Raw genomic sequence first — 18304 nt, 5'->3', positions numbered from 1 at the left:
ATTAATTTTTCCTTCTAATAGTGTCGTCCATTTGCCCTTCTATATTTCTCCGCCTTTTTACAAAATCAGCTTTTAAGAAGGGTATAATATCACTCTTTATTACAAATCACTTTAGTATCCTCTAAATCATCTATTAAGAAATATTTGTAAAAATTTACTAACGTCTAGTTATCAGTAATTTTAATGATTTTAAGCCCCCTCGTAATTATTTGTGTGTAGATATAATATTAAAATGCCATTCTTTTCTATCATTGATGGACAATTCATTTGCAACTTATCTATTAAAAATATTAACATTTTTACTTTTTGATCTTTATTATTCTATCTATTTTAAAAGATTATATTTTACTTTTTATAATTATAATTGAAATATTCTAATTTTAGGCTACTTCAAAAGCCTTGTAGTGCTGAGAAATCCGGGTTTCTCTACATTCCAATAACTTTAGAAAAAAAAATTTAAAATGTGGGGTGCCTCACGGTATAGTGTGCCGTTGTGGTAAGTTATTTTATTAATAATTAACATTAATATATCTATTTTAAGGCCCCTATTTATTGTAGTTTTTTCAATTATTTTTATTTCTCAAGTTAATACAGTAAGTTATTATAAAAATTAATAAAATTTATTATAATATATTATAGCAACAAACATGTCGTGATTGTACAAATCGTGGTTGCTTCTGTGTTGGTGAAAAAGGTAGCATGGTAAGTTTTATAAAAATTACTCATCATCATTTATTACAACGGTTAATTTAAATAAATATGATATATGAATGAAAAAGTATTAGTGTTTAGTTAGTTTAAAAAAGACTTTGTCCTAATGATTGAATATATATGTTTCTATGCCAAGTAGTTAAAGTTTAAAATTAGACATAGTTTCATATCAAATAATTTTTATTACACTTATTTACATTCTAAACATCTGCTAGAAGAGTCATTTAAAATTTTATTACTCATCACAGGCATTTTCTTTTTTAAATAATTCTTTATAAAATATAAAATGATAAGATTTTGAATAATAAATTATGAGTAAATTTGTTAAATGATATAAGTATATTTATACATATATATATATAAATAAATAAAAAAAATTTAAAGGGTACACCTGGACCACAAGGACCACCAGGATCACCTGGAATTCGTGGATTTCCAGGACCAGAAGGTATGCCAGGACCTAAAGGACAAAAAGGTGCCCAAGGACCACCAGGACCACATGGAATGAAAGGAGATAAAGGACCAATGGGAGTACCTGGTTTTCCAGGAAATGATGGTACACCAGGAAGACCAGGAGAACCTGGACCACCAGGACAACCAGGATGGGATGGATGTAATGGAACTGATGGAGCTCCTGGATTACCAGGATTACCAGGTCCAGTAGGTTTACCTGGATTCCCAGGACCACCAGGTATACCTGGAGCAAAAGGAGAACCAGCAATTGGATATGATGGTGCACCAGGAGAAAAAGGAGATTCAGGTATGCCAGGATTACCTGGATTACCAGGAGCACCTGGACGTGATGGATTCCCAGGAGAAAAAGGAGATCGTGGTGAACAAGGTTTACCTGGACCACGTGGACCACCAGGTGAAATTGGTTTACCAGGAAATCCAGGTATTGGTAGTATTGGACCAAAGGGTGAATCTGTAAGTTTTGGCATGAAATTTAATTTATTACTAATAATTTATCATAAGTAATTGAATCTTCAAAAATTAGATTTTTTAATATATAATATCCATTTGTTTTTTGTTCATTTTAACATGTAACCCCGCTATTAACAATTTTTTTTGCTTTTTTAAGGGAGATTCAGGTCCACCAGGACCACCAGGTCCACCAGGGCCAAGAGAATTTACTGGTAGTGGGTCTATTATTGGACCACGTGGAGTGCCTGGAGATAAAGGAGCTAAGGTACTGATATATTAATACTTTTTTTATTACAGGGTGATCGAGGACCACCTGGTTTACCAGGTCCATCTAAAAAATTTGGAGAAATTGTAGCGCCTAAAGGTTCTATTGCTGGACCACAAGGCTTACAAGGAGTTAAAGGAGAAAAGGTTTGAATAGTTGTTTTTACAACTTTCGCTTCGCTTTTTGCTTTAACTTTGCTTCTCGCTTTTGCATGTTATTAAATAAGACATTAAATAAAATTACATTTTATAGGGTGAACCAGGAGAATTTGGAGCACGTGGATATCCTGGACAACCAGGAGCCCCAGGTATTAGTGGTTTACCAGGTATGAAAGGAGAAAAAGGTTTACCTGGACCAGTTGGACCACGCGGTAAAGATGGAAGTCCTGGATTACCAGGACCACCAGGTTTTAAAGGAGATAGAGGATTAGATGGACAACCAGGTTTACCTGGATTATTAGGACAAAAAGGAGATCAAGGATATCCAGGACGTGATGGTCCAAAAGGAAATCGTGGACCCCCAGGACCACCAGGAGGTGGAATTGATGGAGATGGTCCTCCAGGACCTCCAGGTCCACCCGGTAGAACAGGACAACCAGGACCAGTTGGAAATGATGGAAAACCAGGATTACCAGGACCTCAAGGTCCTATTGGACCACCAGGAGGACCAGGATTGCCAGGATTACCTGGAATGGAAGGAATGCCAGGACCAAAAGGAGAAAAAGGAAATTCAGGTTATCCTGGATCTCCAGGAGAACCAGGTTCACCTGGTTTACCAGGATTACCAGGACCTAAAGGAGAACCAGGACCAAGAGGAACAGATGGTAAAAGTATACCAGGTATTCCAGGAAAAGATGGAAGACCAGGTCTTGATGGATTACCAGGAAGAAAAGGTGAACCAGGATTACCAGGACTTAGAGGACCACCAGGAGATTCATTAAATGGTCTTCCTGGATTACCAGGAGATCGTGGTTTACCAGGACCAAAAGGTTACGATGGAAGAGATGGTGTACCAGGTCTTCCAGGATTACCTGGAGAAAAAGGAGATCGTGGAGGTACATGTAGTATTTGCGCACCAGGTACTAAAGGTGAAAAAGGTATGAGTGGATTCCCAGGAATGCCAGGACCACAAGGTGAACGTGGATTACCTGGATTACTTGGAGCACCAGGAGATCAAGGTGATGATGGTTTCCCTGGATCACCAGGAAGACCAGGACCTCCAGGACCACCAGGAAAAGATGGATTACCTGGATATCCAGGACAAAAAGGTGAACCAACACAATTAGTTCTTAGACCAGGACCACCAGGTTATCCAGGATTGAAAGGAGAACCAGGATTTTCAGGGGCACCAGGAGCACCTGGATTACCAGGAAAAGATGGTTTCCCAGGAGCACCAGGATTACCAGGTATGCCAGGTGAAAAAGGAGAACCAGGATTAGGAGGTTTACCCGGAAGACCAGGAAATGATGGATTACCAGGTTTACCAGGACCAAAAGGAGCACCAGGATATGGATTACCAGGAGCTCCAGGTTTACCAGGATTAAAAGGAGAAATGGGACTTGATGGAGTTCCAGGTTTACAAGGACCACCAGGACTTCCAGGTCCACCACCTGCTGAAAATCAAATTATTCATGGAGCACCAGGTGCTGATGGATTACCCGGATTACCAGGTATGAAAGGAGACTCTGGAATTCCAGGTATACCAGGAAAAGATGGATTCCCTGGATTAAAAGGTGAAAGAGGTTTAGATGGATCACCTGGATTCCCTGGAATACCAGGACCAAAAGGAGAATCAGGATTACCTGGTCTTCCAGGATTACCAGGAGAACCAGGAGCACCTGGTCAAACAATTGTTGGACCACCAGGACAACCAGGTTTCCCTGGATTAAAAGGAGATAGTGGTTTACCAGGTCTTCCAGGACAACCAGGATTCCCAGGACAAAAAGGAAATGCTGGATTACCAGGTTTACCAGGTAATGAAGGACAACCAGGAGCACCAGGAATGCCAGGACAACCAGGATTAACAGGTGAAAAAGGAGAACCAGGATTACCTGGACTTCCAGGATTCCCAGGAGCAAAGGGTGAATCAGGTTTCCCTGGATCACCAGGATTATCAGGAGCTCCAGGACAACCAGGGTTACCAGGAGCAAAAGGAAATTCAGGTTTACCTGGATTCCCAGGAATAAAAGGAGAACCAGGATTCCCAGGAGCACCTGGACAACCAGGTTTACAAGGATTACCAGGACATGGAGGTTTACCAGGTCTTCCTGGACTTAAAGGTAATGCAGGATTCCCAGGAACACCAGGAACTGATGGACAACCAGGTTTCCCAGGAATGAAAGGTGAAGCAGGTTTACCAGGTCTTCCTGGATTGAAAGGAGAATCTGGATTACCTGGATTCCCTGGTACTAAAGGAGAAGCAGGATTCCCAGGAGCACCTGGATTACCAGGAAAAGATGGTTTACCAGGATTATCAGGATTACCAGGAATGAAAGGTGAACCAGGACAACCAGGTTATGGATTACCTGGAGCACCAGGAGAAAAAGGTTTACCAGGTATTCCAGGAAAAATGGGTAGACAAGGTCCACCAGGACAACAAGGTTTAGATGGACAGCCTGGTTTCCCAGGTTTGAAGGGTGAACCAGGTTTTCCAGGACAACCAGGATTCCCTGGACAAGATGGATTACCAGGATTACCTGGTGAAAAAGGAGATAGTGGAATTCCAGGACTTCCAGGAGCACCAGGACCTATTGGAGCAGAAGGACCAAGAGGTGTACCAGGTATTAGAGGTGAAAAAGGAGATTCAGGATTCCCAGGTTTACCAGGAATGTCAGGAAAAGATGGTTTCCCAGGACTTAAAGGTGATAGAGGACTTGATGGAAAACCAGGTTTACCAGGACATCCAGGAGCTAAAGGAGAACCAGGACTTCCAGGATTACCAGGACAAGAAGGTCTTCCAGGGTATCCAGGAATTAAAGGAGAACCAGGATTACCAGGACCACCAGGATTACCAGGAAAATCTATACCAGGTTTACCAGGAGCACCAGGACAACCTGGATTCCCAGGTAAAGATGGTTTACCAGGTTTCCCAGGAATTAAAGGAGAAAGTGGTTTACCAGGTCTTCCAGGTTTACCAGGTCTAAAAGGAGAAAGTGGTCAACCAGGATTCCCTGGAATTAAAGGAGAACCAGGTCTTCCAGGATTACCAGGACAAAGAGGATTAGATGGATCACCAGGTATTCCAGGAAGAGATGGACAACCAGGATTCCCAGGAGAAAAAGGAAACAGTGGATATCCAGGAGCACCAGGTTTACAAGGCCAAGATGGTTTACCAGGATTAAAAGGTGAACCTGGATTACCAGGATTCCCAGGTATCAAAGGAGAACAAGGATTACCAGGTTTCAAAGGTGATAGTGGATTCCCAGGTCAACCTGGTATACCAGGAAAAGATGGATTAGATGGACCACCTGGATTACCAGGATTACCAGGAGCAGCAGCTCAAATAATGGCAGGACCTAAAGGAGAAACTGGATTACCAGGAGTTCCAGGTATTAGAGGAGAAAAAGGATTACCAGGACTTGATGGACCACCAGGACCAAGTGGACCACCAGGATTTCCAGGACAAAAAGGAGATTCTGGTTATCCAGGAGCTCCAGGACTTCCAGGTGAAAAAGGAGAAATGGGATTACCTGGATTCCCAGGATTAGAAGGACCACCAGGATTACCAGGACAACCAGGTATTTCAGGACTACCGGGTGCACCAGGTCAAAATTATAGAGATGGTTATATTATTGCTAAACATTCACAAACAACAGAAGTACCAGATTGTCCTGAAGGAATGACAAAACTTTGGGATGGTTATTCTCTTCTTTATATTGAAGGAAATGAAAAAGCTCATAATCAAGATCTCGGTAATGCTGGATCATGTCTTCCAAAATTCTCTACAATGCCTTTCATGTTTTGTGACTTTAATAATGTTTGTAATTATGCTTCAAGAAATGATAAATCATATTGGTTATCTACAAATAAAGAACTTCCAATGATGCCTGTTAATGAAGGTGAAATAAGAGAATTTATTTCAAGATGTTCAGTATGTGAAGCTCCTGCTAATGTTATTGCTGTTCACTCACAAACAACATCTATTCCAAATTGTCCTGATGGATGGGATTCTCTTTGGGTTGGATATTCTTTCGCTATGCACACTGCTGCAGGTGCTGAAGGTGGTGGTCAATCATTATCATCTCCAGGTTCCTGTTTAGAAGACTTCCGTACTACACCTTTCATTGAATGTAATGGAGCAAGAGGTTCATGCCATTACTTTGCTAATAAATTCAGTTTCTGGCTTGCTACAATTGAAGATTCACAACAATTTTCAACACCACAAAGTCAAACAATTAAATCTGGCAGCCATAGAGCTAGACTTTCACGTTGCCAGGTTTGTATGCGATCTACTGATAATCACCCACAACAACAATATGTTCAAGATCCTTATGCACGTTACAGAGGTTAATATTTTAAACTTATGAATTTTTTTTTTGAGAACACTGCTGAATTATTAATTTTATACATTTTGATTTAATAATTATTTGAATACAAAACAATATACTTTCTTACACAGATCGCTACAAACAATTTTGTAACAATGAATTTGGTGACTATATTATTGTAATAAAATTTTAAAAAATATATCGCTTAGATTTTTATTATTAACAATTGAATATATTTTTATATTTTAAGTTTTGTAGTACAAATATGATTTTTAAGAAACAATTTTTAATATAATTTTATAATTGGTTAATATTATCATATTTTAATATATATAAATATTTAGTTGTCAGTTATTAATATAAGATTTTAAATGTGATATTAATAAGATATTGAAACATTTGTAACAATAAATATATCAAAATAATTTCTTGTTTTCAAAAATTTCATTATATTACTTTTTCAATTTATCATTTTTATTAATATTTTTAGATAAAAGGTTTTGATAATATATAAATATATAATTTAAAATATTAATTTTATACTATTTTATATAATTAAACAATATTATATAGGTTAATAACATATGAAATAACATTATTTAAAATGTGTATGTATTTATTTAATATGTAACATCTTTTTTTTTATAAAAAATTTGTACTGGATTTATAAGTAAATATTTATATTAGTAAAACCATGTTTAAACAAAAAATTAAAAATAATTTTTAATTTATAATGCCATAATAAATTATAGAAATAAATTAATATAGTTTAAAAAAAAAATATTTGTGTTAGTTTAGTTATAGAAAAATTTTCTTATTTTTATTTTAAAAGTAAATTAAATTTGCAAATTATTTTTTTTTATGTTATGAAAGATTTATAAATGTAAAGTTACATAAATTAAGATAATAAATTTAAAATAAACATTTATTAAAAATATAAAATTATTTTATACTTTAATATAAAAAAAATATATTTTGACTACATACAATATTAATCAAAAATTTTTTTGTTTTTTTATTAAAAATATCTTTACAATTGTTAAAAATCAAAATATTTATATTTGTCTAACCATATTTTTCTACATTCAATTCTTAATTAAGAAAATAATTTATGTTATAAATTAAAACAAAAGTTTTATTATTATGTATATGGTAGTAATGTAAATAGTTTTATAGTATTAGTAGTTTCATAAATTTTCTTAAAGTTATAAATAAAAAAAAGAAATATTTTTTTTTATATTACAAATTCATAACTATTGTCAGCATATGCTTTATCTTATTTGTAAACATATTTAAAAATTCTTAAATAAAGGAAGTAATGTTATATAAAAAGAATAACAATATTTAAAGTTAGGAATAACTATAAGAAATAAAAAAATATTTTATAGTAAATTATATATAAATATTTTTTCCAAATATTTTATATGTAAAAAATTTTTTTATTATAAGTATGTTAATATTGTTTTTTTTATTAAATATTATTACAGATTATACAAACTTGAAACATCAAAAGTTTGTTAATTTTCTAAAATTATTTATTTTTATTTAATAACTTTGATATTATATTTATTTACTTAATCATTAATTATTAATAAAATTCATATGACATGTTCTTCATAACACCTTTTTTATAAATAGTTTTATGCTACTTTAAAATTTAACTAATCATCATACTTTAACAATAAATATCGCTTTTAAACAAAAATATCAATACATTTTTTAAGTTATATTTTTAAATGTAATTCTAAAGTGAATAATATTTTTTTTTACAATGTTTTGTCAATTATTTTTTAACATAATAACACTTTTTTTTTCTAATTTTATATTTCTTTCTGATGATTACTTTATGATTCATTTTTTACTTTAGAAGTAGTAATATTAAACTTAAATTTATAACTTTTATATTTATCAAATTTTTCACATATAACTCACATGTATCTTGTTGTTTTATTTAAAATATTGAATATATATACTAATGTTATAAAAAAATATTGGATTGTAATATTTTTATTTAATATTAGCATAAATTGTTTATACGTGATAGTTAATAAATATCTTGTATTATAGTAACAACATTTCTAACTATTTGATCATTCTTTAAAATTAAAATACATATTTTAGAAATATTTTTTAAATATTAAACTATTATTTAGTCACGCCATATAGAAAATTAATAGGAGATAATTAAAATTTATGTCAATTATGTATATTTTACTTTTTCTTATCATTTAATATTTTATTTTAAGATAGTGCAAAAATGTAATTTCTGTCACTATTTTTTAGAACATACTTTGACAAAAATATATAAAGTAGTTATAATTAATATTTTTTTATATTTTATGTCTCTATTATTTTTATTTTAAATATACAATAAATTATTATAGGTCAATGTTTATTTTTATAAAATTTTATAATATTTAAAAATATGTATTATTAACTTATTAAAAAGGTAAAATAATTACTTATTAAAATTAATTTATTTTTCTAAAAATATATATAATGGCATATTTAATTAAAAATAATTAAAAAAGGATTTTTAGTTATTGTGATTTCTTTTTAAACAAACTTGTGTATACATTTTGATATGTAACAAGATAGTTTGGAATTATGTGCTGTTAATAAGTTATACTTTTACATTTGGTTGTAATTTCTTTTTATTATAAAATATAAATATTTTTAAATTATTAAAGCAAAATTTATTTGTTATAAATAAAATTTTTTAATAATCAAATATTTTTATTACTAGAAAGATATATATTATAATATTTATATGTATTTTAATATTTTAAAATAATTTTTTTGATTAAACTTAATGAAGAATTATGTACAAATCATTATTATTTTTATAAATGTAAATATAAATTGTTTGTTACTTGAATATTAATAATTATTCAAAATATATATATTTCCTTTTTATATTTTTTAAATATGTTCGAATATAATCTATATAATATACATATGATTTTGAAAAAAAAAATATATATAAATATAAAAATATTTTTTTTTAGAAATATCAAGGATGGCAACAACAACAAGATCCCAACGTAAGCGTGCTCATACAACTGAAGAAGATTTTCACGCTGAATCGCCATTACCTAAAGTTTCCAGTAACAAAGATTTAAAATCTCAATCTGAAGCATCCGATGAAGATATTTTTACTAATAAAAATTTTAATAATAGAAATAATAGTTTATTATTAACACCAATAAATGATTATATAAAAGATTCAAAAAAAGAAAATGTATCGGGCTTACCCTTAGCATTAAATTCACCAGCACCTTATAGTGATGAGGAGGCAGCCATTATTGAGAGAGAAAAAATTGATTATTCAAAAAAAATAACATTAGAAATGGCTAAGAATAATACTGCAGGAAGGCCTGTTAGAGTTTTTGCCGATGGTATATATGATCTTTTTCATCATGGGCATGCAAATCAATTAAGACAATGTAAAAATGCTTTTCCTAATGTTTATTTAATTGTTGGTGTTTGTGGTGATGAAAGTACACATAAATATAAAGGTAAAACAGTTACAAGTGATGAAGAAAGATATGAAGCTGTTAGACATTGTAGATATGTCGATGAAGTTTATAGAAATTCTCCATGGTATGTAACAGTTGATTTTCTTAAAGAATTAAAAGTTGATTTTATTGCTCATGATGCTTTACCATATGTTGCACCTGGAGAAGAGGATTTATATGAAAAATTTAGAAAAGAGGAAATGTTTATTGAAACTCAAAGAACAGAAGGTGTCAGTACATCTGATGTTGTTTGTCGTATTATTCGTGATTATGATAAATATGTGAGAAGAAATCTAGCACGAGGATATAGTGCAAAAGAATTAAATGTTGGATTTGTTGCTGCAACAAAATATCAAATTCAAAATTCAGTTGATCAAATAAAGCAAAAATCAGCAGAAGTTTTAAATGGATGGAAAAATAGATCTGATGAAATTATAAAAGGATTTATTGCAACATTTCATCCAGATGGAGGATTACATTATGTCACTGATAAAATAAGAGATTTAGTTTCGAGATCACCTTCACCAGCCTTAGAAGAAACAGAAAGTAATCATTCTGATGACTCAACGTGAAAGTATCTATAATTATTGATAAGATATAAATACTAATAAACATTCATAAATTTTGTTTTTTTTTTCTATAATTATGTATTTTATGTAACTTCTCATCATTTAAAAAATTTGATAACTATTTGTTTTGTTTATCAATTAAATAATTATTTATCATAAATACTTATATTTTAAATTGTAAAGATTTTAAATTTATAAACTATGAATAAGGCAAAAAAAATTTGATTATAAAACTATTCTTTAAAATAAAATTTATTAATATGTACAATATTTTTTATATATTATTTTTGTGCTATTCTAGGAAAAACTTTATTTAAAAATTATCATTTTGCATATCTATCTTTTTATAAAACAATCAACAATGTATTTAATTTTTATAAGAAAATACAACTTTATAACATCACAATTTTTTCTTTGAAAAAGATATCAATTCATTTTAATATTTAAATAGACATATATTTTAACAAAAAAGATGATAACATAATAAACGGATTTTTGTCCTTAAAGGATTGTTTGTATTTTAGTGAATTTACGTGTTCCCAATTTTCCATTTATAATAAATGAATTTTTAACAAAATTATCAATTTGATGATAAAAAAAATTTTGTCTTTGTTTGAAGTGCATTTTTGTTAATAAAAGTAAAAATATGGACTTGGAACAGTTATTTAAAAAACTTCGATCGTCATTATCAATGCGTAAGAATGTTCCACTATCACAATTAATTAGTGAATGCAAGCAAGTTTATCTTTAAGATAGAAAATTTACTGTTGAATTTTTTTTTTCTAGTTCAGATTGGAATATTAGTGTATATACTATTTATTCAGAAATAACTGGTGTTTCTAGCACAAATTTACGAGACATTGCTGAATGGTTAATGACTAATGAATCTGTCAATATCAAATTTACCGAAAATAATGATTATATAATAAGTTTTCAATTTGGAGATGAACATGCTGATATTCAAAGATATATAAATGTATCTAAATCAAAAAAGAAAAACAAAAATAGTACTTCATATAAAACAGATAGACATGGGGAAAATTATATGTCAAAGAAATCATCAAATAATTTTGAATATAAGCAGTCTTTTTTAACCTCTTCAAACAATTCTTATCAAAAAAATAAAATAAGAAATTGTGAATCAAATAATGTTTTATCAACAGAAATAAAAAATTCTTTTCACAAAGTTTCTTGTTCTGGAAAAGCACATTTAAAAAATACATTAAATCATGTTATTTTTATGAATAAGAGATTAGAAAATCAAAGAGAAATGAGAAAAAATCAATATGGGATTGTTAAAGAAGTTCGTAATTTAAATTTTGATAAAACATGTAAAAAAATGGATTCACTTTCAATAGAAAATAAAAATTCTGTTGAAAATACTATCTGTATAACAAAAAAAGATACTATTAATAAAGAGATGGAAAAATATGGTAAAAATCGTGATGATAAATTAATAAAAAAAAATAAAACAGATCCCCCAAAATATATTTGTGGAGCTGATGCTATTGAAGCATTACTTAAAGAACGTAAAAAAGTATTTCCAATAGAGTCAAAAAAAGTTACAAAAAATAATGAAGAAAATAAATTAGATAAGAACGTTGAGATAAAATATCAGCCAATAAAATCTTCTAATTTTGAAGTTAGAAAACCATTCACTATGTTGCATTCTTTTTTATCAAATACAAAGGACACAAATATTTATAAATCGTCAACAATTAATGAAACGTCAATTAAGGATACAAATAATAGGAGAGAAAAATTTTCATATAATTTTCCAAAACCATCAATTGTATAAGTTCCTATTGTATATATTATTATTTTCAGTTATATTTCATATATATTGAATTTAATAAAATGTTTAATTATTGTATTTTATAAATTTAAGAAATAATTAATGTTTAGATTGTAAAATATTAACATATCTTTTATTTCTTTTCGAAAGTTCAAAAATTTTAAAAAAAAAGTAATTTCTTATTTTGTGTAATGTACTTCATTGTATCAAATTTTATATGTTTGTTTTTTTTTTGTTATCGGAGCTTTTGATTTTAATTTAATGTAATAGACTGATATTTATTTTAGAAAACATTTTTATTTATAATTAAAAGTTAAATTTCTGTAGATTTTAATAAATATTAAAGCTTATATAGGATGATCTAATTAAAAAAATGATTATTGTAATTTTTTTTATAAATTTAAATTAAATTTTTCCAATCGTTGTTAATTTTTTTTTAAAGAAAATTATAAATTGTATATTTGGTTTTTGTATTATTTTTTTTCTTATTTAATCTTTAATTCATTTTTACAATTGTATTTTTGTATCAGAAAAAAAAAAACTAAGTATTCTAGATGTTTTAAGATTTTATTTTTTTAGTTGTTATATAATAAACAAAACTTAATAATATTTTTAAATTTTTATATAGATGAATATTTGTTATAAAGTTTTATGTATTAATTATAATCATTATTTGTACTTTATATCATTCGTATTATATAAGTAAGTTATTTGACATAACTGATAAATCATTTACATTAAAATTATACACTTATCGTGGTATTTTTGAATATTTAAACTTACAAAATTTTTTTACTCTGAAGTACAACAACTTATAAAAGAATATAATTCTTTATTTTTTATCTTAATTTTATACTTTTCTTTCTATATAATTTTATGTGTTAATTTTAATTAAAATGTTTTATTTAAAACAAAAATATCATTTTAAATATTAACAAAATGTTTAATTTTCTTATCAAAAACTATTTATATTATCTTCTAACCTTATTATAGATCATAATTTCCTTTGGCTTTTAGAACTACTGATATCAATTTACAATGTTTAATAATATCTAAAATATTATTATATCATTGTTTTATGATACTAATAATTTAAAAGAATAAATGATAAGATAAACATGTAAAGATTTAAAATTAAATATCTACTGTTTCTTATTAAATCATTTATTTTAATTATTTTAAATATCATTACTATTATTTTATAAATTTTTTTTTTCTATTTTTAGAATTAATGTGAACCTTTATTGTTTACATTTATTTTTAACAATGGATCCAACCCACATTGGTCAGATTCCATCATCTTCCTATTATCATGAAAACAATGGAGAAATGAAGAAAAAGAAATTTCATAAACATCGCCATTCACATGGTGCTAATGCTCCACCATCTAATGTTTCTACTCATCATTGGAAAGATATGCTTAATATGTCAGTATTTGCTTCCAATTTAAATAATGAATCTAATAAAAATAATAATGATATAGATGATGAAGATTTAGGTTATGATATAAGTAAAATATTTAAAAAAAGAGAATGTAAAAATTATGTTAGAAGTATGAAAGAATCACAAAGATGTGGTTGTGGAAGATTAGAAAATGAGCATTCAATGGCAGCAATTATTAATAGAAGAATACCATATTCAGATACAGAAGGAGAAAATAGACATGATAACAAAGATGAAGAATGGACAAAAAAAGATACAATAAGAAGTAATGAAAGATGGTCTATAAAAAATGATACTGTACTTTTATCTACAGATGCTTATGGAACAATTGAATTTCAAGGTGGTCCTCGTCCAATAAAAGCACAATATGTTAGATTATCTTTTGATACTGAATGTTCCTCAATTATTCATCTTCTTCAAAATATTTGGCAAATTCCACCACCAAAATTGATAATTTCTATTCATGGAGGAACAGGAAATTTTAATTTACAATCAAAATTAAGTAGACTTTTTAGAAATGGACTTGTTAAATCAGCCTCAACAACTGGTGCTTGGATAATAACATCAGGAGTTGAAAATGGTTTAACAAGACAAGTTGCTGCAGCAATTGAAAATGCTCAAAATTCTATAAGAAATAAGACAAAAATTATTTCAATAGGTATTGCTCCATGGGGATTATTAAAAAGAAGAGAAGATTTTATTGGACAAGATAATACAGTTTTATATAGAAAAATGGGAAGTAATGTTAAAAGTCGTTTTATAACACTTAATAATAGACATAGTTATTTTTTATTTACTGATAATGGTACAATTGGTAAACATGGTTCAGAAGTTATATTAAGAAGAAGACTTGAAATGTATATTAATGAAAAACAAACAATTGTTAGTGGAGGAAGAACTGTTCCAGTAGTTTGTGTTATGATTGAAGGTGGAACATATTCTATTAAAACAGCTTTACAATATGTTACTTCATTTCCAAAAACACCTGTAGTTGTATGTGATGGTTCAGGAAGAGCTTCTGATCTTATTGCTCTTACACATCAATATATACAAGATGATAATACATTACCAGATAGTTTAAGAAAACAATTATTATCATTAATTGAATCTATATTTCAACAAACTAAAGAAGATGCTGAACATTTAATGAATGATTTAATAAATTGTGTTTCTCAAAAAAGAATGGTTACAATTTTTAAAAATAGTGGTGAAAATAGAAGAGATCTTGATCATGCAATATTAACAGCATTACTTAAAGGATATAATTTAACACCACCAGAACAATTATCATTAGCTTTAGCATGGAATAGAGTTGATATTGCAAGAAGTGAAATATTTATACATGGTATTGAATGGAATCCAAATGATCTTCATAATATTATGATGGAAGCATTAGTTTCTAATCGTGTAGATTTTGTAAGACTTCTCCTAGAAAATGGTGTTGATATGCAAACTTTTTTAACAATAGGAAGATTAGAAGATTTATATAATACTGATAAAGGTCCAACAAATACATTATTTTATATTGTTAGAGATGTAACTAAAATTAAACATGGTTATACATATAAATTACCACATATAGGTTTAGCTATGGAAAAATTAATTGGTAATGGTTTTAAAAGTTATTATACAAGTGAAGAATTTATTAAAAAATATAATAAATATAAAAATACACAAAAATTAAATAATAATAAAAAAAAATATTCTGATAATTTAGCTTCTGTAATTTTTCCATTTGCTATGATGAAAAAACATGATTCATCAAATAATACTAGTAGTGGACATTGGAAAAATGAAATAAAACCAAGTATAGCTCAAAATTTTCAAAAAAAAGTAAGATCAGTTTTTATTAATGTTAATGATGAAGATGAAATAGAAAAACCACAAAAAAAAAATTCATCTTCAAATATTTCTAGTATTCATCAATTTAAGGATGATTCACCAAATTTTCGTTATCCATTTAGTGAACTTATGGTTTGGGCTGTCTTAACAAAAAGACATGAAATGGCACGTTGTATGTGGGAACATGGTGAAGAATCAATGGCTAAAGCATTAGTAGCATGTTGTTTAAATAAAAATTTAGCCAAAGAAGCTAGAGAAGATTATCTTGATATTGAAATTAGTGATGATTTAAAAAGAAATGCTGATGAATTTAAACAATTATCTCTTGATCTTCTTGATTGTTGTTATCGACAAGATGATGATAAAACATTACAATTATTAACATATGAATTAAAATATTGGGGAAATGAGACAAATCTTTCATTAGCTGTTGTAGCTAATAATAAACAATTTATAGCTCATCCCTGTTGTCAGATGCTTTTAGCTGATCTTTGGCATGGTGGTATGAGAATAAGAAGTAATCCAAATTTGAAAGTTATTATAGGTATCCTATTTTTTCCAAGTATCTTTACTATAGAATTTAAAAGTAAAGAAGAGTTGATGCTTCAACCACAGACAGCTGCTGAACACGAAAATGATCTTTATGACACTTCATCATCTGAAGAAGAGAATACTACTAGTGAATCAGAAGGTAACTCTACTTCTGATTCTGAAATTGATAATGAACTTTTTAGAACAAAAAGTTTTTTTGGTTCTACACAATCATTACATTTTTCATCAATTTTTCAAGGTAAATTAAGACGTTCAAGAAAAGATACAAATAGACATAGAAGACAATCTATAACTTCCATTTCTTCAAATTCTAAAAATACTAACTTAAATAAAATGAAAATATTAGATGATTCAATTACCTCAATAGATGAAAGTGTTAAACTAAAAGAAACTACCAATAGAAGAAGGATGTCTTCTACTTGTAAAGAAATTCTTGATATATCAAAATTAACGACAACTGAAACACAAGAACGTAGAGGTTCTATTCAAAGAAATCGTAGTGGTACAACATCAAGTATAAAAAAAATTAATTCAATTGAGACAACAGCAAAACCAACAGTACGATTAAAATCTAAACAAATAAAAGCAAAAAGAAAAATTTATGAATTTTTCTTTGCTCCAATAACTACCTTCTGGACATGGTTTTTATCATTTTTTATTTTTATGGCAGCTAATACATATGTACTTTTAGTTAGGACTCCTAAAAATCCAACAATATTAGAATGGATTTTGTTTATTTATGTTATATCATATGGTTTAGAAGAATTAAGAAAACTTTTTATGTCAGAACCTACAAGAATAAGAAAAAAATTAACTTTTTTCTTTTCTAATACATGGAATTGGCTTTCAACAATAGGTGTAGTAGGATATATTATAGGATTCATTGTTCGTTTAGCATCCCCTCCAACAGGACGTGTTATTTTAGCTGTTGATTATAGTGTATGGTGTCTTAAAATACTAGATTATTTAACGGTTCACCCAACATTTGGTCCATACATAACAATGGTAGGTAAAATGACAAATGCTATGAAATACCATATAACATTACTTTTTATATCATTATTATCTTTTGGCACAGCACGCCAATCAATTTTAGTTAATGATCAAGAATGGAACTGGGAATTATTAAGAAATATCTTTTATAAACCATATTTTATGTTATATGGAGAAGTTTATGCTGGAGAGATTGATCTATGTACTGATGAAGGAACAAATTGTGTACCAGGAAATTTTATACCCCCTATAATGATGACTATCTTTCTTTTAATAGCAAATCTTCTTCTTATTAGTATGTTAATGGCAACATTTAATCATATATTTGATGAAGTTAATTTATTTGCTAAAAATTATTGGCTTTTTCAAAGATATCATCAAGTAATGAAATATGAATCAACACCAGTACTTCCACCACCATTAACATTTATATACCACGTATATTGGATTGGTAAATATATGTTTTATCAAAATACATTTAATATTTGGAAATTATTAAAAAAATTAAATATCATAACAGATAAAACAATTAAAAATTCACATCTTTTTGATTGTTCATTAAAACTTTTTTTAACATTATCACAGGTAGAAAAATTACATGATTTTGAAGAAGAAAGTATGGAAGTCTTAACATTTCAACAAGAACATCTAAAAAAGACAGCTGTTGAATCAAAAATTAAAAATACATCTGACAATACTGAGACAATATTAAGAAAAATGGCAGATATTAATAGGAGTGAAGGAAAATTAAAAGAAACAGTAACTGTAATTGAGAAACGTTTATTAGATGTTGAAAATAATCAGGATAAATTATTAAACAATTTACAAGATATTATAAATATTTTACCAAATACATTATCTCAAAATAAAGAAACTTCTAAAATAAATTTATATTCAACTAAAACTACTAGTGATAATAATTCTTTAATTTTTGATAACACTAATTTAATTGGAATATCACCAAATAATAATAAACAAATTGAAAGAGAAAAAAAATATACTTCTATGACAAGTACAATTAATGTTAAAAATTATTTAAATACAGGAGGTGAAGAAGAAACAGATGTACCTGATGTATATACAGAAGATGACAAATATGAGTTAGATTATGAAGAATATTCAAACTAAATATAATTTACAGACTATTGTTAGTTTGTTATAAAAATAAAATTATTATCCTATCGTGATTATTTCATTTATACTTTT

General features: G+C 28.3%; 4 protein-coding genes across 4 annotated transcripts; all 4 read left to right on the top strand.

The window, feature by feature from the left end:
• Positions 1-461: 461 nt before the first annotated feature.
• SRAE_2000468500 (Collagen alpha-1(IV) chain) lies at positions 462-6409 on the top strand (the record flags this gene model as incomplete). The annotated part of the gene is made up of 7 exons (XM_024643589.1): positions 462-496; positions 542-593; positions 640-702; positions 1096-1638; positions 1793-1900; positions 1933-2046; positions 2153-6409. 7 exons carry the CDS (start codon positions 462-464, stop codon positions 6407-6409), a joined length of 5172 nt encoding a protein of 1723 aa, XP_024509243.1.
• Positions 6410-9405: 2996 nt separating this feature from the next.
• Positions 9406-10476, top strand: SRAE_2000468400 (Cytidyltransferase-like domain and Rossmann-like alpha/beta/alpha sandwich fold domain-containing protein; the record flags this gene model as incomplete). The annotated part of the gene is made up of 1 exon (XM_024643588.1): positions 9406-10476. The coding sequence occupies one exon, from the start codon at positions 9406-9408 to the stop codon at positions 10474-10476; it is 1071 nt and encodes a 356-aa protein (XP_024509242.1).
• A 643-nt stretch (positions 10477-11119) lies between these two features.
• SRAE_2000468300 (Hypothetical protein) lies at positions 11120-12271 on the top strand (the record flags this gene model as incomplete). The annotated part of the gene is made up of 2 exons (XM_024643587.1): positions 11120-11208; positions 11260-12271. The coding sequence occupies 2 exons, from the start codon at positions 11120-11122 to the stop codon at positions 12269-12271; spliced, it is 1101 nt and encodes a 366-aa protein (XP_024509241.1).
• Positions 12272-13534: 1263 nt separating this feature from the next.
• SRAE_2000468200 (Transient receptor potential cation channel subfamily M member 1) lies at positions 13535-18226 on the top strand (the record flags this gene model as incomplete). The annotated part of the gene is made up of 1 exon (XM_024643586.1): positions 13535-18226. The coding sequence occupies one exon, from the start codon at positions 13535-13537 to the stop codon at positions 18224-18226; it is 4692 nt and encodes a 1563-aa protein (XP_024509240.1).
• Between the last annotated feature and the right edge of the window lie 78 nt (positions 18227-18304).

The sequence above is a fragment of the Strongyloides ratti genome, assembly GCF_001040885.1.
Source record: "Strongyloides ratti genome assembly S_ratti_ED321, chromosome : 2".
Classification (NCBI taxonomy): domain Eukaryota; kingdom Metazoa; phylum Nematoda; class Chromadorea; order Rhabditida; family Strongyloididae; genus Strongyloides; species Strongyloides ratti.
Note: the sequence above shows the minus strand (reverse complement) of the source record. Positions and strands in the feature narration are given on the sequence as shown.